Genomic DNA, 22,066 nt, shown 5'->3' on the forward strand with positions numbered 1-22,066 from the left:
CTCCAGGTCTCCTTGTAACCAGGAAGTTGGCTGGAGTGGACATCAACTCCAAACTGGATCCATCCCTGAAGAGAACCTTCACCCAATCACCAACGGTCCAATCCTTGATCCCTAGCAAAGAGTACCTGGGTCTTCCTCTGCCTCTGGTTGATGAAGGGCTTCTTCTGTGCCCTGTGTGACTTAAGACCAGCTTTAAGAAGTCAGTTTCAAACTGGGCCCACTCATTTTTAAGGTCTGACGATGATTCCTGACTCAGGAACGATGAGTGCTCGGTCATCTCGTAGGGTAGAAAGACGTTTCCCGTCTCGACCAGCTTGCAGTTTGGTGGTACCATGTTGGGCTTGCTTTGTCTTGGTGATCTTCAGTTTTTTGACTTCCTGTCTCTAACTCAGACCAGTTTCCAGCAGAGCCAAGATGGCCGCCTTTGTGGCTTCACGTACTTCTTGTGTTAATGTGAGAGCTGACGACTTCTGAGATGAGCTACAGCTTGAATGTGAGCAGGAAACCACTTTTGGTCTTTGCATGTGCAGAGCTGCTTATGTTGGTGGTACCAGACGTTAAAATGAGCAAAAAATGGAAGAAATAAAGGTGATCCAATCATTTTTTTGTGGTTTTCACTTTAGTGATGCTTCAGACAGGAGCAGGTCAAAGTAAAGACTTCGCTGTCGTGTAAGCTGAGTCTGAGCTGCTATATTCAGATCAGAGTCATTGACTGCTTCCTGGAAGGAGTAACCCTCTAAAATCATCGGATCAATACGGACATAAATCAGCTGCTGGAGGAGGAGGAGGAGGAGGTGGAGGAGGTGACTGGAGGGCAAATATCCTGAGGAGGGAGGAGGGGGGGCTCGATTCATTTCCTGAGCAGTAATCCCAGGAGGAGCGGGAGCACAGGAAGAAAGGAGGGGCGTCTTTCTTAAACCTCACATGCTGGTTCGACCCAGGAAAAGAGAAATAAATGAGTAATTAGAAAAATAAATCAGGAGATATGAAACCTCCAAACGAGCCCGTAGCTCGGCTGTATCCCCGCCGCCTGGTCTGATGTTGGAAAGCATCCTTGGTGAGCAGGACTCGAGCTGATTTACACGTGTTTTTGATGTTTCTGGTTTCAGCTATCCAAAGCTGTGACCTCTTGAACCCTGCGCCTTCCTCTGACCAGCGTGAGCTGGCTGGCTGCGAGTCAGGCCGGCGTTTCTCTGTCACGTTTATTTTCAGTCCGCCTGCTCAGCTCGGCCGCCAAAGTGATAAAAGAGAGACAAGCTGTCCACAGTGGCGTGGTATGTTTCAGAGTGTGTGTTTGTGTGTGTGTGTGTGCTGAGAGGAGGGGGGGTGGAGGAACGCTGCAGGACAGATATTCGTGGCACTTCTTCCAGTCCCCCCTGTGTGACCCCCACAACACAGTATCAGGGAGGCTTGTAGCTGGCACAGCGTCACATGGCGAAGGGGGTTCAGAGCCAACCCAGCGTCTCTGGGCCAGCTCGCCGTCCAATAGGAGGGAGACGCTGAGTCGACCTGAGCTGAGAGGGAGTCACTGACATTCTCTTTCTGTTGCTCCACACAGACACAGCGTCTCTGAGGGGTCCGAGGAGATGAAGAGTCTGATCATCGAGAAGAATAAGATGGGCCTGGAGGACGAGTCGGAGCTGCTGGTCAAAGGTGAGTCTGATACGGGGTCCACCTGTCGATATAGGCTGGTATAGTTCTTTCAGGGTCAATACCAGCACTGATTGTTAGTAGTCATAGTTTAAAGCCTTAAAGTTTATCAAACAGCTCCCAGACTCAGCCGCTAGATTATAAAGTTTAATGAAAACTTAGGAAATAAATAGCTCCCTAAAGTTTTCTACAGTCAAGTCAAGTTTTCAAAAAAAAAAAATGTCTCTGCGTGTCACCGATCAGATGGTACTGTGGGTGGGACGATGCTAGAGACAGAGTAGTGACAACAGACAGCTGGATTGGAGCCAAATTAAAACAGTTTTGAATTAATTTCTTATCCACTGTTGGATTAAAAAACAAAAAAAAGCTAATGCAGATCTGCCTCAAAATGACGAATATCGGTGCCGATAATCGGCCGATACTCGGTCTATCCCGAGTTTGGACGAACAGATGAGGGCTAACATTAAAAAAATCTCCTTTGCTTGTGACCTGAATTTAATAACCTTTGCATAAGAATAGGAATGATATGATTTCTCCTGATTCAAGTCTTTTACCACTTTTGAGATGATGATTCAATTTAAATCGAGATTCTTGATTTATTTATTTATTTTTCAACATTTAGTTTGCTTTTTAACACCAGACCATGGTAAAAACTTGAATGATGATGATGATGATGATGATGGTGATGATAATGTCTACAGACTGTATCAGGAGCTGTATTTTCCCAAATAATGCACATCACATGTGAGAATAGACTGATTAAAACATGGATGTAGTCTCGCCGACGTCACCCGTCTGTTTCTGAAACGGGAATTGAAGCAGATTGGCTATAGCGGCCATATTGGTAGTGGCAAGGGCTTCGCGTACAAAAAAAAATTCACCCCCCGTACAGTGTGTGCTGATAGTAAAATCAGCAACTCAGACAAGAGATGTTTGTTGAACCAGGCTGTAAATAGGTTAATTATGTTTGAAAACGTTTTTTTTTTTTTTGGCTTGGTGTGTTTGTGACTTCCTGTACTTCCAGAGCCAGCCTCAAGCGAACACTCCAGAAACAGCAGATTTTAGCTCTTTACCATTGTGTCGTATGCTTAGGCCGGAGGTTGCCGCTTGCATGTGAGTCAGTTTTTAGGATTTGTTCAGAGGAACCGACATCTACAGTGGCCTGTGGGTGTCATACAATTTGCAAAAACACAAAGGCAAACATGACAGAAGTACAGTTACAACGGAAGTTTAAAGAGATCAGTTATCCCAATGGATACAGAAAAGTTGTGTGATTTACAGGAAAAATTCATCATCCTATATTCATCTTTACTACTCAATAACGTTAGCATTAGAGCTACATTTATTATATTTGAAGTTATAAATGAAAACAATCATTAACTCACTTTCACAACTTTTCTTTGCCTGCCAGGATAACTGTCCTCTTAACTTTCATTGTTGCTTTTGCAAATCAGCTGACACCTACCAGCCACCGTAGACACCTCAACTTTTTTTTCCAACCCAGCTTATGAAAAAAGACTTAAATGAAGGATAAAAATTTGACAAAAAAAAAAATTCTAACAAAAAAAAATCACATTTTAAAATTGTTCAACCAAAAATCCTGATGCTACATTACGCTGATTTTTTCTCCCGGCCCTTTGCAAAAGGGAAAGATCTATCTATCTATCTATCTATCTATCTATCTATCTATCTATCTATCTATCTATCTATCTATCTATCTATCTTTCTATCTATCTATCTATCTATCTATCTATCTATCTATCTATCTATCTATCTATCTATCTATCTATCTATCTATCTATCTATCTATCTATCTATCTGGTTTCATTAAGAAAGCATGGATCATATTTCTCTAATTGTCTCCTAATAACTGCTCTCCCAGCTCCATGCTGTGCTGTCGCCCAGTAGCGAATGCCTCTCTGACCACATGTGGCCCACAACTGCTCCAACACCCCCTCCACACACACACACACACTCACACACACACACACACACACTCCCACCCCATGTGTGTTCATGTCAGGATAGCTACAGGCACACAGCGGCGCCACCTTGGGTGTCTGATGCTTTTGAGGAATGATCTCATCAGATATTTCTGTGTGATTTTTTTCCTCCCGGCCAGTCGCTCATGGCGAGCAGGAAAACGCCAGCGCTTGGATAAGTTACGTCCTGTTTGGAGTGGCGGCAGTCAGATTGCCTAATTCTGACATCAGTTACTATGCGCCCATGGACAGTCCCCCTCCCTCCCTCCTCGCTGTGCTCTCCTCTTTCTGTCCGTGTTTTCCTCCTCTTTCGTCTTCAGAGCTATTGATCACATTTCCCAGATTTCAGCGCTGAATCATCTCCCGTCCTTTGACAGAGCAGACTCTGAGCACCGAGCAGCAGAAACACCTCAGGGCTCTGGATAATCCTCCTCCTTTCTCTTTGTGGGAGCTCTCTGAAGCTCCTCCATCATGGCCTTTCCCCTGCTTTGGTATTGATGTTTCTTTTTTTCACTGGGACACCCTGAGGCTATATAGGGTGAGCATCGCCCCAGTATCTAAAATAGGCCACCGACACGGTAGATATGGAGCCATGATGGAGGATGGATCGTAAAACCAGAGGAGTGTTGACAGAGAGAGATGTGGAGATGTTTTCCAATTGTTGATTTACAGACGCTCACGTGATGGAGAGGGCTCTAAAGACGCAAAAACCAGTTTATTAAACAAAAACAGGGATGAAGGAGATTATAAACCTGCAAAAGAAAAAAACTTTTGTTTGGTGGAAATCAACGTTTATGTTTGTGGATCTTTCTTTTACAAAGTTAATGTTAGAGTTAAAAGGCACCCTGTCTGAAAGTATTTTTGTTTTTCCCGATCATTTGTTTATCTAGCATTTTGTGAGAGGAGGCAGATAAGACTTTTTTTTCTGCTGTTTTTCATTCGTTTGAAATTTTTTATTTTTATATTGCACTAAACTAAAGTAGCTGCTCGTATTCAGTATCCAAATGTACGGTGGCCAATAGGTGTCAGATGATTTGCAAAAGCTACAACACAACTGCAAAAGCTTTACCATAAATGCAAAAGCAAAAATACAAATGCAAAAGCTACAACACGAAAGCAAAAGGTGCAACACCAATGCAAAAGACCTAACACATAATTGCAAAAGCAACAACACAAATGCAAAAACTACAACACAGATGCAAGAAAAAACAAAAACATGAATGAAAAAGGAACAACACAAATGCAAAAGCTACAACACAGAAGAAAAAGGTGCAACACCAATGCAAAAGACCTAACATGTGAATGCAAAAGCTACAACACAAATGCAAAAACTACAACACAGATGCAAGAAAAAACAAAAACATGAAAGAAAAAGGAGCAACACAAATGCAAAAGCTACAGCATGAATGCAAAGTTACACCTCAAGTGCAAAAGCTGCAACACATGAGTGCAAAAACAAAAATATGATTGAAAAAGGAACAACACAAATACAAAAGCGACAACAATAATGAAAAAGCTGCAATACACAATTAAAAAAGCTACAACTCAAATGCAAAAGCTACACTGCTAGTGCAAAAGCTGCAAAACATGAAAGCAATAGCAAAAACATGAATGCAAATGCAAAAACACAAATGCAAAAGCTACACCATAAGTGCAAAAGCTGCAACACATGAATGCGAGAGAAAAAACACGAATGCAAAAGCTGCAATACAAGTGGAAAAAAGAAAAAACGCGAATGCAAAAACTACAGTTATCTTAACTGACACAGAAAAGATGTGAAAGTGAATTATTGTTTTCTTTTTTACCTTTAGCTTTGATAAATGTAGCTCTTATGCTAACGTTATTGATTCATTAAGCTAATTATACAATGACATATTTTCTGGTAAATAAAGAAATTTAAGTACAATAAAGGATATTACAAGGTGAGACTCTTATGAAGCTTTATTTATCATAGATGTAGTTAAAAAAGATATTCACTTACTTTCACAAATTTTCTGTGTCTGTTGGGATAAATAACCTCTTTTGACTTCTGTTGTGTTGTAGCTTTTGCAAATCATCTGACACCCGTTGTCCATCGTACAAATGTGACGATCAAACAGTCTTGGATCATCATCTTTGATAATAACGATTCATAATTCAAACAGTCAGGACTCAGAGGACCAGGACTCGAAGGACCAGGACTCAGAGGACCAGGACTCAGAGGATCAGGACTCCTGTGGTCTAGTGATGGAAATGCACAGAGAGAGATTGTTTGCTGTATCCCTGTGAGAGGGGGCAGGGCGTCAGGGGTCAAAGGTCACAAACGAAACAAATTAAGGCCCAAGCCGTGGCCCCCAGGGGAGACATTAGCAGGCCGCAGAGATGGGATCCAGATGAGGGGACCATGGGAGGGGTGCACAGGGGGTCCCAGGGCTGCCCTCCTTATCACTCAGGCTCTGCTTCCCAAAAAGACTCGTACTCGTCTGTCGCAGTAGCAGGAATGCTCTTCTCGCCGTGTCCCTCACATCTGTCTGTCAGCACCCCCCCTGACTGATCTCATGGTTTTTATTTATCCCTCTCACGCTGGGTTTAACGCCGCCCCCCCACTGAAGTGGTGTTAAGTACCTTTCAGGCTCCATCAGGTGGGATTACACCGCGTCCAGACTTCACTGTTTCCATCACTCAGACGTATTCCCAAACAGGAAACAGCCCCCGTCCTCCCGTTATTTAAAGTAGCAGTGACGCAGAAGAGGCTTCGCTCACAGCACAGATCAGGGAGAGGGGAAAGATGGAGGGAATAAGAGTAAACTGGAGGAGCGAGGGAGCAGAGGGAGGAAAACGCAGCTGAAATGAGCGTTGGCTAACAGGTGGCACGCAGCTTTCTAACCACAGAGGAAGTTGTGATGCTCGTGTGGCGTCATCGCCGTTTGGATGCATTGCATAATTGTTCTTTTTAAAACCACAACCACAAATTTATTCACAAGCAGTTTGATCAGATCCAGCTCACGACTGCTGAGAGCAGCAGGTTTCAGGTGGGCTCCGTCAGTCCTGTGGATGACCTCTGACCTCTCACTGATGAAGTACCCCCTCTCAGCATCTGGACGAGCATCTGCCACACCGCAGCGTTCAATCCGCTCTGGATGAAATATTTAGGAGGAGCACTTTGAGGGAGGGGAAGTTTATTACTGTTTGGGAAAAGTGGATCTGGGCTCTTCCAGTCTTTCCAGTCCCTCAGGACTCTGGGAACACAGCGGCCCTGCAGAGTGGAGCCAGGTCTATGAGCTGGCTGGAGGCATCCCTCCTCCTGGACTCACACTCCTCCAGCGCCTCCTTCTCCCTCTGCAGTGGTAATTAGGTTTGCAGCACGCAGGCTTTAATGCCCGTACCATTAGCTGGCTGTATTTTTATCCCCAGTACTTACCCCAACAAGGCAGTCACATACAGATTGCAACTTTATGGACAATTACACGCTTTGGGGATTATTCTTAGTGAAAACAGGGAGCAGCAGGAGCGCTTTAGGAGCCCGTTGAGGAGCCAGCCTCACACCCAGACCTCTTCAGGGTGGTGCTGGTCTGAATGTGATCTATCTGACACATGTCGACTTTCTGTTGTAGTGGAATAAAAACTCAAAAGAAATGAAAATGACATCTGGTGGATGCTGTTTGAGTTTTAAGGATCTGCCCTGGAAATACCTCTCTGTACCTCTCTTTGTGAAGTTTACTCATCATGACGTGTAGTTTGTGATATCATGAGACCAAGGTGACGTCATCAAGTATCTTGTTCTTACAGCAAACAGTCCAAACCCAAAGACTTTTACTTCACACTTGAGTAGGACCAGAAGTTAACGCAAAGATAAACATGTGAAAGTCATTTTGATTTTATTCCAAATCAAGGGTTTGCAACCTTTACTGTCATAGAAGTTATTCCACCTCAATTTACCTGGATTAAAGTCAATCCAGAGCCACAAAATCTACTCTAACCAGTAAAAATCTAGTGGATGATTAACTGAATAAAATGTTTTGGGATGAATGAAATTGAACATGTGATGTCTTGATTTTTTTTTTAAATTATTTTGAATAAATTTAAATTAATTAAAAAAGAAAATTGAAATGTCAAAATTTGGCAAAAATTTTCAACAATCTTGAAATTTGAGAAAGTTTGTGAAACTTCAAAAAAGTTGAAATTTGCAAAAAGAAAAAAAAAGAAAGAAATTTCTGTGGAATTTTTGAATTTGCAAAAATTTGCAAAAATTCCCCAATATTTAGAAATATTAAAAAGTTTGTGAAAATTCAAAAACGTTGAAATTTGAAAAAAAAAAAAAGAAAGAAAAAAAAGGAAGATTTCTGTGGAAATTTTGAATTATCAAAAATTTGCCAAAATTCACATTTTCAAAAGAAAAATGAAAAATTTGAAAAAAATCAATTAAATTGAATAAATGTGTAATATTTAAAAAAAAGAATTGAAAAAAAATCTCCCAAAAATAAATGAATTAAAGAACTCCCAAAAATTATGTAAATTGCAAAAAAAAAATTACATTTTTTGTTTTAATTTTTTAAAATTCGAAGGTTTAAAAATTAGCAAAAAAAAAAAAAGAAAAGAAAAGAAAAGGATTTGTTTTCACACAATTTAAAAAATTTTAAATTAAGACAATTTGTAAAAAAAAAAAAAAAGAAAAAAGAAATTTGTTGCATTGCAAAAATTTTAATTTTTTAAAGAATGCATCCATTTGATGACATAGTTTATTAGTTGATATTGATTATATCATGTAACTCAACATTTTTAGTCATTTGCTAAAGCATGTATACTAAGCTGGCACGTTGTCAGTTAAATGAATCCATCCACACAGAATTAAAATCAGTATTTTCTTCCAGATGAGTCTTTTTGTAGATGTAGTTATCTTCCCAGGGCTGTAAAACTTGAGGTTAGCCACAGGTGCATGGAAAGTTGGTGGGCTGTTGATGTTGTAGGAGGTGAAGTAGAGCGGTGGCAGGCTTTATTGACAGATGGGATGAAGATTTAGTTCAACTAAATGTTAACGCAGGATTTTATTTAGTGTCAGTGTCTTTAATCATCAATACCCTCTGGAAGAAAAATAATATTTTTTAAAGCTACAATGAGCCACTGCAAAGGAGGCAAAGAGACGCTGGTTGTTTCAAATGTTTTTTGAACCAACATGTTTGTGTTTCTGGTTTGTAGGATGGCTGCTGAGGGAGGTGCGAGGGAACTGGATAAAGCAGCGTCGCTACTGGTTCGTGCTGAGCCAAGATTCCCTCGACTACTACAGTGGACCAGAGAAAGGCGCCCGCAGACTGGGAACACTGGTCCTCACCAACCTCTGCTCTGTCATCTGGCCGGACAAGCAGACGTACAAAGAGACGGGTGAGCGGCACACACACTTACACACACACACACTCAGACAGACAGGGCTGATGCATCGGTGACTCACGGCCAAATCCTCTGAGGAATCCACAAACCTCTTTGTTCATTCACGATACAGCTTCGTGGTCTCAGATATTTAAAAAAAAAATCCAAGGAAACTTGTTCTGGGTTTTTTTGATATGGAAGTGACGCCTTGTGGTTCCTGTCTTTTCCCGTGAGTTTTGTGTAGGCTATGATGTGAGTAAGTCTGGGAAGTCCCAGCTGAGTTTTGGTTGGTAACGTGGGTCAACGCTGGTCAAAAACAGCCTCACATTTGAGTAACGGGCATCTCCCGTTTTCTCTGGGAGGAGAGGAAACAAAAGAAATGCAGAGTGAAGAGGAAAGTCTTCAGAGCGGAGGGATGACGCGTCTTTTCTGGCTCTCTGAGACATGGCACGATCTGAGCAGAATTTTGCTTCTTTGTCACACGCTCTGTTACCTGTTTCACATTTATAACCTGGGGTTACTAAAGAGATGCATGAAACATCCACTTCCTCTTCTGACTTTAGGGTGAGACTGAGAAGTTCTCCTTCAGGGCCCATTTTTAAATCATTCAGAGATTACACACAGTTTATTTTTGGTGGTAAATATCATCATACACATGTTTTCATCTCAGTGGTAGCCCTCCCGTGTTTTAGGTTTGCACTTTACCTAAACAAAGAAGGATGTGGTGCCAAGTCACGTAGCAGGAAAGCCTGATAACACGGGGCAGCAGATCAGGACAGAGAGAAACGTCTGATACTTCCTCTGTGCAAGGAGGAAGCAGGCCCCTTTCACCTCGGGTTTCACACTCGTGTCCTAACTCCGATGTAGAATAACTGTCCTTGTTTGGTTTTGGCGTGGTCTGAGGTTCCTCTCGGGTTGACCTTTGGTCCTCCGTGAAGTAGAGAGGAAGTCAGAGAGGGGGGAGTCATGCAGTTCGTGCATGGCGTCTCGTGCTGGGAACATTTCAGCCTTCTCTTCCTCATTTGTTAAAAGAAGAACCGCTCGGCGTCAGGTGTTGCCTCCTAATAAACCTAATGTTCTGTTTTGTTTTGTTTTTTTCCCCGAAGGCCACTGGAGCATCACGGTGTACGGGAGGAAACACTGCTTCAGGTTGTTCACGAAGCACTTCAACGAGGCGGTGCACTGGGCGTGTGCCATCCAGAAAATCATCGACACTAAAGCGCCAGTGGAAACGCCGACGCAGCTCCTGATTCGAGACATCGAGGTGGGCACACACACACACTCACACACACACAGCAGGTTTTACACATGTGCAGCAGCTCCCTCCCACTGTTATCATGGAAACCATAAGAGTCCAAAGTTTCCTCTGCCTGACTTTCTGTTTTGGATGACCTCATCCACCACACGTGGACGGGACGTAATAACAGACCTGGAGAGGAGCCGGACTTAAAAAAGAGGATCCCCAGAGAATAAGTGATCATAGAAATTGGATGATTTGGGTTTGCCATGTGGCGTTAAAGGAAAGTGAAGTATTTTTAGGCTTAGAGGGCTCAGCGTGTCTGAATCTCCTGCCGACAGATGACTCGCCTTGCATCACCCGGTTCCTGCAGGGCTCGGCGTGAAGCAGCAGAGCCAGATAAGCAGTCCTGTGCCGGGCCTCCTCTCCGGCTCTAATCTGAAAGAAAGTGGTTAATCTGCTTCGGCAGGTGGGGCCGGGTTTATACGCTGAGGGAACCGAGGGGGGGCTTTTAAACGTCTCCTCATTCAGAGTTTGGATTCTCATCCTGAAGTGCGTCCTCTGTGTCTCTCCAACACTCATTCTCTCTCCGTCACTCACCTTTGGACAGGCACACTTTCTCAGATAGGTGTGGCGTTTTTCCCTCTGCAATGTGAGATTAGAGCTGCAGCCGTGAAATCAAAACGGGAATGAACAGAAGGGGCATTGTGTGAACGGGCCTGTTTGCTTATTTTAAAGCGTAGATTCATGTTCCAGCAGCGGACGAATGGGAGGGCAAAGGAAAAGGGAAAACCTACACATTAATTACATTATGATGAACCACACCTCAGGCTGGGTATTTTTAGGGTCCTCTCCTGAAGGGAGCACCTTAGAATCTGCAAAAGATTTGTTATGATACCAAACTTGAGCCCCAGCATCCCATAATTTGCTCTCTAGCGCCACCTAGGCACACTAATATGGCCACTAGGAATGTCATAGAGAGATCAAACCAACGTCAAAATGTTCAACTCATTGAGATGCAAAAATCACACATTGACACCCCTGACCTATCTCAAACAGGAAGCCGGCTATTTGCTTTTCAAACTAAGATTTCACCACATTTTTGACCATTTTTCAAAAATGATCTTCTTCGACACCATACATGGTATTGGTTTCAAATTCACTCTGATGACAGACTGGACCCTGCTTTACAAAATCTATTCAGGATTTTGTTGTTTCCAAAACGGTTTTCGAATAACAAGCCCTCAAAGTCGGTGAACTCATAAGAAGCCTTCTCAGCTCCCCCATTAAGAATGAATGGGAACGGATGATCCAGCTCCACACAAGCTGTTTCATTTTGGCTTCTACACAAAAAAGTAAAAGTGGTACAGCTTTAAAAATGACATGGATGGATTCCTGACTAAATTTCCTACAAAAATATTACACTTATAGAGACATTTGGAGAAAATTGTTGCATCTATGAGGAGATGTTTCTAAAACTTTGGTCAGTTTCACTGTTGAGAGGGCAGCAGTTGGTGATGATGTCACACTGACTGAGAGTTCCGTGCAGCTGGTCATGTGACTCACTGTAGGCGGGAAAATGGAATGTTTTTCACACACATACATTATAAAGGGATGAAACCTTCACAGTGGAGTTGAAATGGTCATGACAGAAAGTGTTTTCAAACCAAAGTTTAAGAGCTGGAAATAAAAAAACACAGATGATCTTAGAGGTCAGCTGAGGAACACAGTTATTACCTCATCTGCTCATTTTGGATATTTATTACAGGAAACTCTCAGTTTAGACCTAATGTACAACATTTCAGTGCTCTCAGTTTTGGTGTTACCTCAAAATAAAGTGGTTTGGAGAATCCAGCCAAGCCCTTGGCGTGTATACAACATGGGTTTATTTCTGACCGCTCGTGAGTAATGCCTTCACTGACGTTTTTGTAATGTTGGCAAATGTCACTGAATGAGCAGATATTAGGGAAGAGGACGGTTTTGGAAATGATGGATAAAAGTGAAAGAGGGAAACTGAAACTTAAAGCGGGAAGATTTCAGCAGATCTTTAGGAATTATGAGTGTTTGCTGAGAGATTTCCCAGGCTTCCACTCTCAGTTTTATTAACTTTCACCAGCACATGAGTGATTCTGTGATTATGGCAACATTTCATGTTTACAACAAAGTGAAAAAAGTATATTCCTGGGAGAAAGCTTAAGCTCTAATGAAGTCTTAAATGTTTCAGCAATGAAAAAATCTGATACGTTATTTCATCAACTGTGTTATGGACAAAAGCTGGGACTTTTTTTCGACATAAATCCATATCATACTGAATTTAGAGTAATTCAACATTTCTCTGTCAGACTAGGCCCCCTAGATGTCTCTCATCATTTATTTCACAGTTTAGACTAAATTTAAAAGAATTATGGCGCAAAAATCCCAGTTTTTATTTATTCAATTATTGATTTATTGTAACATTTTTGAGATCAAATAAAGTTTTTAAAAATTGTCATTTTTTTAATTATAAAAAATCTTGAATTTTTGCAAAATTTTAAAGACTCAGATTGTTTCTGAAATTTTTGCAAATTACTGCATTTATTTTCTTGTATAATTTTGCAATTTTTTGAAAATCATTTATTTTAATTTTTGCAAATATTTTAATTTTTGCATATTTTTGTAATTTCCTTTTTTATTTTTTGCAAGTTTTTTTTATTTTGGATAATTTTTTTTATCAAAAAAAGTTTGATTTCGGACATCAAAGGAAGATTCTTGTTTTGATATTTATGCACTAGATTTTAACTTTGCACAGAATTTCATTCACTTTAAAGCCTTTATTATGAAGATAAAGTAGATTTTCTGGCTTCTGGATGTCTTTAACCCAGGTGAGGTGAGGTAAAACAGCTCCTGTGGAAGTAAAGGTTGCAGACCCCTGGTCTAGATCAAGAACATGGCACCACCTGACCTCCATCAGCTCATATTTCTGCTCCTTTTCTTCACAGTTTGGTCTTTATAACATCTATAGTAAGAAGAGCAGAAAATGTTGGTAACACAGTTGATGAACAGTTAATGCGCCCCATGTACAGACAATCATTCTGATGAAATATTGATGAGGAGGAGCTGAAACATGACACACTTTCTTCAAGGTTCACAACAAGCTTATCAAGATAATGTGTAACAGAGAATTCATCTCCTACATGTGTGAAAATAAAGTGTAGGACGGAGCGAATCAGATGCAGGCTGTCGGCTCAGTCTTATAAGTGTGGATCTTATCTCGGAAGTCGTGGCAGCATCTCCTCCCTACATTTCAAGCAGACAAGCCTGTCACCACCGAACACTTCAGAAGACCGGGTCAACTTTGCCCCACTGAGGAGGACTGAGAGCAGGCTTGTCCTGCAGCCAGAGGGAGAAGGAGCTGCTGATTCGGGGGGTTTCTGGGGCAGGAGGAGAGAGCCAGAGCAGTCGCAACGTTACTAATGAGCAACAGGTGCTAGAGGGCAGCAGCGTGGACGCCATCTGCACTGGAAAGCATCTCTCCCCATAGGCTGTGAAAGACACAAGCGCACGCACACTAAACTCATTGACACCAGGAGATGAAATATAACGTGTCAGTCGAGCTGGTGTGGTTGGCTGGGTCATCCTTTGACCTTCCTGCTGCTTTGAAAGGTGCCAGAGCTGAATGGTGACCCTGGTCAAATCGACCCCTGTCACCCCACACAGACCCACTCCATCACCCACCCACTGACCTGCTTTAGGTCGGCTACAGGAAAACTGAAGACACATGAGAGTTCAGAGGTTTTAAACCTGTTTTTCTTTCTTACGTCTGCTGCAGGAGAATAAGTTCAACCCTGAGATCGTGGAGCATATCTATCAGCACAATCCCATCCTGAAGTACACCCAGGGACCCCTCTACGCTCCTCTGCTGCCCTTCCCCTACGGCAGCCTGGAGCACACATGTGAGTAGTTTACATCCACACATTATACATGATCAAAACAGACGGGAAATATGACAGAGAGAGGCCAAGTATCAAGGTGGTAACGCTCCACTTTTCTTCCCTCAGACCACAGCGGGAAAGGCTACGGCTCAGTGCGTGAGGAAGCGGTGAAGCTCTTCAACTGCCTGCAGCAGCTCGAGTCGGCACGAGAGCCGGTTCCCATCATCCAGGGCGTGCTGCAGACCTGCTTGGACCTGCGGCCTCTCAGAGACGAGGTCTACTGCCAGCTGGTGAAGCAGACCAGCTACACGCCCGCCCCGTACACTGCAGCACACCTCCGCTACTGGCAGCTGTTAACCTGCATGAGCTGCACCTTCCTGCCCGGGCCGGTCGTGCTCAAGTATCTGCGGTTCCACCTCAAGAGGTGAGATGTAGTTTCTGACGAAGGCAGTGCTCCAGACAGTCATGTCTAAGGGTTGTGATCAACAGTAAACCACAGGTGTGTTTAAAATGTCCAGAAAATAGCATGTGCCACCACCATGGCATCAAGATTGAGGATCTACAACCCTGATAAAATCGAGTTTACAAAAATACAAATCTGGAAGGAAATACAGATTTAATATAAATGCAAAATATTCAAATTCCTTTTTTTTTTTTTGAAAATGTGCTTTTTTTTTTTTTTTGTAAAACTTTTTATTTTTGCAAATTTTTATATTTATTTTTTTTATTCTTTTTTTAAAGTTTAAAATGTTAATAATTTGGGCCATTTTTCAATTCAGTTTTTCTTGAACAAATTTACAATTTTTTTTAATTTCTATTTTTTTTTTTTAATTTTTGGGAATCATAGAAATGTCTTAAATTTTCAAATTTATGACATTCTAAATATTCAGATTTTTTGATGATTTTTTTAAAAAGTATCCAATGAAAAATAATATAAGAAAAAGTTGAAATAAATGCAAAATAGTCCATTTTTTTATTAAGTTTTGGAATTTCCATTAAAAAAAAAATTAGGCAAAAAATTGAAAATTTGTAAAAAATTTAAAATATTCCACAAAAAAAAAAAACTTTGAAATCATATGTGCAATTTTATACACATAAAAAACTTTTTCTTATGATAACTATTCACTAGATTTAAACAATATATAGAATTTATACTCTTTGTTGTCTTAATTGTGAAGATAAAGTAGATTTTGTGGCTCTAGAATGACTTTAATCCAGGTGAGCTGAGGAAAAATGGCTTTGATGAAAGTAAAAGTTGCAGACCCCTAATCTAGATTTAGCAGTGTGGTAAGCTTTGACATTGTTAGCATGTTTTCCTGGACAGATCCAGTGTTTTAGAACTGGATTTGCAGGTCTGAATTAGCCCTGCACCCAGCACACAGCTCCCAGTTATTAGCAGTGATAATCTCCTGCTCCAGATTTTCTGTCAAACGGCGTATCATCAAACCGTGCAGACTTCTATCTTTAAGTCGGCGCTGGGAACCCTCCTTCAGCTAATGGAACGCTTGCATGCAACACAGATTCATAATAACGCCGAGGAACTCGCTACCAGTGTGTTTTGATACGTCTCGCTCTGGCTCTCACGCACTTTCTCACTCTGTGGATCAGCGGCCAGGCTGCAGCTGGGCAGAGCTAAGACTGGAGCCGGGCAGCGGGCCCAGAAACCCTCTCTCATTCCCCCAGTGCCCTGAGAAACCCTCAGGGAATGTCTGCTGTCAGAGAGGATAGAGGGGAGAGGGAAAGCAGAGGAGGAGGAAGGGGCAGAGAGGGGTGAAGAGGAGAGAGGAAGGATCACACAGACTCAGTGGAACATTCCTAATTATGTTTCAGCGGGACAAATCCCACCCTGTGGCCATAAAGTTATGAGAATGAGGGGGCCTCTGAGTCTGGCAGGATCCATCGAGGCCCTCGTTTGTCTCCCTCTCTGTATATTTTGAGACCAGCTCTGCTCTATAATTGTTTCCTTCCCATTTTCCTTCTGTTTACTCAGAGCTGAGCTCATATCTCCATCAGTCTGAGCTTCACACCTTTCACACCCTCCAGATGAAGTGTGCTGTCCAGCTCACACACTCTCACCTCGCGCTCCTGGATGCTCCTCTGGGAGGAAGTGCCAGGTCGCTCGGGTTCACAGGAGCGGAAACACCTTTTCCTGTTTCATATGCTACCCAAAGTCAAACATGTTTTCTTTCTCGTTTTCCTCTTCTTTGAAGGATGGAGGGATGTTGAGCTTTTTTAAGTCCCTGAGAGCCAAAGTGAGAACATTTGTCATTCCTCGCCTCATTGACCCGACTCTGCCAGCCCAAAGAAAATAACGAACATGGCAAAAAAAAAAAAAAAAAAAACATCAGTCTGAGTCTCTGTTAACACCTGCAGCTTGAAAAGTTCTTCCTGTTAAGTACAGAAGTTTGCCACCACCATGGCATCTAGATCAGGGGTCTGCAACCCTGGCAAGATAACTACATCTACAAAAATACAAATATGGACAAAAATACTGATTTAAAAGAAAAAAAAGCAAAGTATTAAAATTCAATTTTTTGGGGATTATTTTCTTAATTAGTAATTTTTCAATTTTTTGCAAATTTGCAAATTTAAGAAATTTTTGCATTTTTTTATTTACTTTTTCTTAAAGTATTTTGCAAATTTTGGATATTTTTTTTATTTTTTCAACTCATTTAAATTTTTTAAATTTTGCAAATTTATGACATTGCACATTTTTCAAATTTTGTAATGATTAAAAAAAATGTTTCAAACTTTAAAAATATATCAAAACATTTTTAAAGTTTTGCAAAATATTTTAACTTTTTAAAATTATTTTTTAAAAATACCAAAACTAAGAAGAAATTATGCTATTGTTGGCAAACTAGTGAAATATAAAAAATCACACAAAAATCTTAATTTTATTGCAAATTTTAATATTTTTGAAGTTTTGCAAATTTTTCTAAATTTCTTTTTTTTTTTTTGGGGGGGGGGGGGGGGGGTGCAATTTTTTTTTGACATTTTAAAATTTTTTACAATTATGCAAATAAATGCAAAATAAATTAGAAATTTTTGCATCACTTGTGCAATTTTATATTCACATAAAAACTTCTTGTTTAGATAATTATTTACTAGATATATACTTTATCCTGAATTTTATACTCTTAATAGCCTTAATTGTGAAGATAAAGTAGATTTTGTGGCTCCTGAATGACTTTAATCCAGGTGAACTTTCGATTTTAGTAGCGAAATACTCACAGAACTCACTTTTTCCTGCAGGATCCAGAGCCACAGTCCTGAGTCTGAGATGGATAACTACGCGTCATTCATCAGCGAGGCTCTGGAGAAGACAAAGTGCCGGGAGTGCGTGCCATCCTGGGAGGAAATCCAGATGCTGATGAGCCGACAGGAGATGCTCTGCACCGTGCACTACCCTGGCCCTGGATCCTGTCAGCTCTACATCAGTTCACACACAACCGCCAACGAGGTGCCGCCACGTTTCCTACGTTTTACTTTTCAGCATCATTTTAAAATCTTGTTTTACGCTCTGTTGGTTTGACGTTTCCTGTCTTTCTCCTCCTCGCTCTGTCTCCAGGTGGTCCGCAGGATGCAGGAGAAGCTCAGCCTGCAGGACAGCAAAAACACCTTCGCACTGTACAAGCAGAACGCACTGTGGGAGCAGCCGATCGCGGGCGGCACTTTGATCGCAGACATCCTGACCAGGTTTGAAAAAAAAAAAGCAAATGTCAGTCTTCGGGCTGTAAAGTAGAGCAGACAGACTCTCGGAGGAAGTGAGAAACAATAAAACCCAGCAGGCAGACACACTATCAAAACACTCGGCCTGGCAGGAATCTGAGCTATTTGTCACTTGCTGGATGAATGTGAACAGAGCCGGGGATTGTATGTTTATCTCTGCTGGTCCGAATCCCATGCTGAGCGTTATCTGGTATCCTTGATAACTGGCGACCTTGTCTGGTGTTGCTGGTCGAACATGAATCCCTGCTGGGAAACTGGACCTGCAGCTCTATTTCTGTCAGCGGCGTCTGCCAGCCGTCGGGTAGCGAAATCATTTTAGTGGAAGGAAGAAGGTCACACACACTGATAAGGCAGACTGATAAATGAATGATGGAGGATTAGCATCACTGAAAAGTCTTGGTGGACCAGTTATTTGCTCCCTGTCTGAGTTTTTCTCTCCATCTCCTCACACAGCCTGGCCATGAAAGAGTCAGAGAACAAGTCCCAGTGGAAACTGTGCTTCAAGCTCTACTGCCTGCTGGACGCTGACAGCATATCAGTGGACAGCATCGAGTATCTCCTCCTCTTTGAGCAGGTAATGGAGCAGAAAACAGCTCCACAAAGGCCACAGTCCTTCTCTCTGTGGGTTTTTGTTAGGAGTGACCACTTTAGTGCTAAAAATGTGACATAAATTTACCCTCCTGCTGTGAATCATTATTCCTTCAGTTTCATTTTTACAAGCTGCATTTCTTTACTTCAAATGCTGAAGCTAAAAAAGGAAACTGAAAAAAAATGCTAAGAGAAGTGAAACAGAGCTGAAAATGTGGAATAGGGAAAAAGAAGTAGCAGAAGAAATAGTTATAACAGGACAAAAAGAGGTTGAAGTAGAAGAATTAAAAGTAGTTTGAGTTGTTTTTGTGGAAAAGGTATAAATAGTGGAGCAAGCAGAGTGAGTCAAAGAGGGAGTTATGGTATACGGCTGTGTAAGATGAAAGGTTTCCATGGTAACCAGCTCGTTAGGCTGTGAAGAGCTGCAGTTGTTTGACTTCTGCCTGAGACAGAGGGTGAACAAAAAAATCTCTTGTGTAAAAATGGAAAAAGTTATCAGAAAAACAGTTACAATGTAAGACTCCCAAGACTCGGATGATCACAGTGATGTGTTTCTCGTGTCTGTAGAGCCAGAAATGAGGGCAAGACGGCGAGCTACAAATGTAGTTACAAATGGAGCTGAGCTGAAGAAGTAGGTCAGGAATAACACCATCGCAAGTAACAGGAAAATGAGGATTTGTCTCACATTTGGGCATTTTTCGACCAAACGGTACAATCTTTTGCTTTGCTACTCCCTTAGTTAGAAGCAGGAGAAGCCAGCAAACAATTTGATGTATTTTTTATGTTTCTAGAGTAGAGATTTAGGAACTTATGACAGTTTGTTCAAGAAAGTTGTAACATCTCAAGAGCAGCCTCCTTCACTCTGGCCGCTGATGTCACGCACTCTAACAGCAGCGATTTTTGTGAAAGTTTGTGTTGCTCAATCAGTAAAATCTCAAAAACTGTAATAGATATTTAAAAGTCTCATCATACATGAATAGCTGAAAGACTTGTGATCATTTTAAAGCAAAAATGGAGTCTCTAAGTGGAAGTTTGCAAAAGTTTTAGCATCTCAAAGTTAGGCAGATTTAGGCGGAAAAGCTGACGTTTTCCATTCATTTTAATGGGGCACATTTTGTTAGAAAAAGCTGAATAAATAAAAAAATTTAAGGGTTAGAGATGAGAAAAGTCACAAAAATTATCTCCTTAAGAAGCTGAATAGTTTGGTATTTTAACAGTGAAAATCGGACAAAATTTGAAGTTGTAGCATGGTAAAAAACGTACCATAACAATATGTTAAAATGCTGAATCAGGACATTTTTCCTGAGTTGTGGTAGGGAGGGTTAATGACCTAGTTCCTAATGCTTCCCTTCATGCTGCAGTGTCATGAGATGGTGGTGCGAGGCCAGCTCCCCGCCTGCGAAGAAGACCTCCAAGCTCTGGCTTCCCTACGGCTCCAGTACCTGATGGGGGACTTCAGCACCCACGCCCCATGCCCCCCTCTGGACGAGCTCTTCCCGGGTCACATGCTAGAAGCCCGAGTCCTCATGTCTCTCTCTGCACCCCAAGCCCTGCCTCCATTCCAGGTGGCGCCGCAGGGTTGTCCTGCCACACAGCGCTTCCTGCCTGGCGCGCTGTGGAGCCACACGGCGACAGCGGCACATAAGCAAAAGGTGGAGCTGGACATGCGTCTGCGGAGCCGGCTGAAGGAGGAGGCGGCGGCTGTTATGGGATCTATCTTGGAGCGGTGGAAGGGATTGGCTGGCTACGGTCACAGGGACAGTATGGCTGCTTACCTCACTATTGCACGCCAGTGGTCGGGCTTTGGATGCACTCTGTATGAAGTGGACTTTTACATTGTGAGTATCGAGATGTTGCTCTTATATTCTGCATCTTAGAGGTGGAATAAGACGACGCTGAAGCTGCTCTTCCTCTCTCCAGAGTTCAACAGGGAGTTTTTCCCAGAAGCTGTGGTTGGGTGTAGCTGCTACATCCGTGTCTCTGTACCGTCAGGGAGAGGCCGAGGCCCTGGAGTCCTTTCCTTACGGACAGATCTGCTCCTACGGGGTGTCTGATAGCAACACTTTCAAGATCACAGCGGGGGACAGGGATCTGCTTTTTGAAACCACCAAGGTACAGCAGCACACACACACACACACACACACACACACTGCCTGAGGGGGGCTAAGACAAAACCTATCTGTGCTGTGGTCAGCGTTCAGTTTGTGCACAGTTACAGGCCAAGTGTCCTTATCGCCGTGCACGCTGTCTGCTCATGATACTCTCCTCCCTCATGCTCTCTGACCCACTTTGAAAACACTCATTCATTTGCTCTAAATAGAGAGCTCACAACCTGCAGCCCATACCAACCACCAGAAGTCTGACTTCCTGGTATTCAGTGGCAACTGGGGGTGACTTTTATTGCTGTGGCCGGATTAAAATATTAGACAACATTTCTCAGAATCGTGGATGTCTTTCCAAAAGTTTTTTTCTCAGCAGAAAAAAAAACACAAATCTTGCCTTTCATAGAGCAGATTTGCCCAAATGTTCCCACACAGAAACAAAACATCCCTCTGTGATCGCTCTTTGGGCACAAAGGTGGCTTTTATCTGTTCATTGGATGGAGTGGCAAATTTAAGTAGCACAAAGCAAGGCTCACACTTTCAGGAAATGAAAGCTTTGTTTCGCTTTGACATAAATTTGCAAGATTTGGGTTTCAAAGCATAAAAAGTAGAAAAGCAGAGTTTTTTGAACTTCTGGAAAAAAAAACAACCTGACAAATCCAAAAATAAAACTGTAAAAAAGACATTAAGGACACACGTAGGGCTCTTATAAATGCACTTTAGGGGTTAATGAGCCTGCAAGTTTAGAAATTTAATGGTTTTCAAACTTCTAAAATTTTTGAAAAAAAAACAAAAGGTTATCCCTCATATTTTTGAGGTTTCTGACAAAAATTAAATGCTGAAAAAAAAACCTGGGGACACTTCTAAGGCTCTAATAAACACACCATGGGGGATAATGAGCTCTCTTGGTTGAAACTTTGGTGTTTTTGACACTTTTGCAAAAAAAAAAAAAAAAAAAAAAAAAAAAAGGAAAAAACACAAAGGCTAAATATTAACTCCTTTTACTGATTATAAGATGGAAAAAAAACCTTTAAATTTTGTTTTTATTCCAACCTTTGATAAAAAAAACAATATATTAAAAAAAAAAAAAAAAACAAGGCTAACACCTTCATTTTTGTCCCCCGTATTTAAACTGTCTTTTTAAACCTTAGAGGACACTTTTAGTGGTCTTATAGATGCACTTTAGGGAATAAAATATGCTTTGGTTTGAAATTTAAGTGGTTTTAAATTTATCTTTAAAAAAAGGCTAACCTTTTTTTTTTTCTATTTTTTGACCAAAAATAAAATCCTGAAATAACACATTCAGGACACTCTTACGGATCTTATTTTCACACCAAAGAGAATAAAAAGACCCCTAGAGGGAAATATTAGTGTTTTTAATTTTGAGATTTCAAAAAAAATTAAAATGGAAAAAAAATGAGGCTATCCCCTTATTTTTGTCAGATTTTATATCAAATTAAAAAAATTGGAAATAACACACGCTAGGGAATAATTGGCTCACTGTATCCGAACTGGTGTTTT

General features: G+C 41.5%; 1 protein-coding gene across 1 annotated transcript in view; it reads left to right on the top strand.

Annotated features, from left to right (window-relative positions):
* Window positions 1–22,066, top strand: part of plekhh3 (pleckstrin homology, MyTH4 and FERM domain containing H3) — a 42,735-nt gene that overhangs the window by 18,644 nt on the left and 2,025 nt on the right. The window contains exons 3-12 of the mRNA XM_074695889.1: window positions 1,559–1,653; window positions 8,808–8,990; window positions 10,082–10,239; window positions 14,021–14,144; window positions 14,250–14,547; window positions 17,379–17,586; window positions 17,695–17,822; window positions 18,309–18,429; window positions 19,805–20,281; window positions 20,364–20,555. Coding sequence (XP_074551990.1) covers window positions 1,559–1,653; window positions 8,808–8,990; window positions 10,082–10,239; window positions 14,021–14,144; window positions 14,250–14,547; window positions 17,379–17,586; window positions 17,695–17,822; window positions 18,309–18,429; window positions 19,805–20,281; window positions 20,364–20,555 — 1,984 coding nt within the window. The remainder of the gene's footprint in view (window positions 1–1,558; window positions 1,654–8,807; window positions 8,991–10,081; window positions 10,240–14,020; window positions 14,145–14,249; window positions 14,548–17,378; window positions 17,587–17,694; window positions 17,823–18,308; window positions 18,430–19,804; window positions 20,282–20,363; window positions 20,556–22,066) is intronic.

This window comes from Halichoeres trimaculatus, unplaced genomic scaffold (genome assembly GCF_033239565.1).
Source record: "Halichoeres trimaculatus isolate MK-OKI-2021-1 unplaced genomic scaffold, fHalTri1.1 fHalTri1_scaffold_20, whole genome shotgun sequence".
In the NCBI taxonomy this organism is placed as follows: domain Eukaryota; kingdom Metazoa; phylum Chordata; class Actinopteri; order Labriformes; family Labridae; genus Halichoeres; species Halichoeres trimaculatus.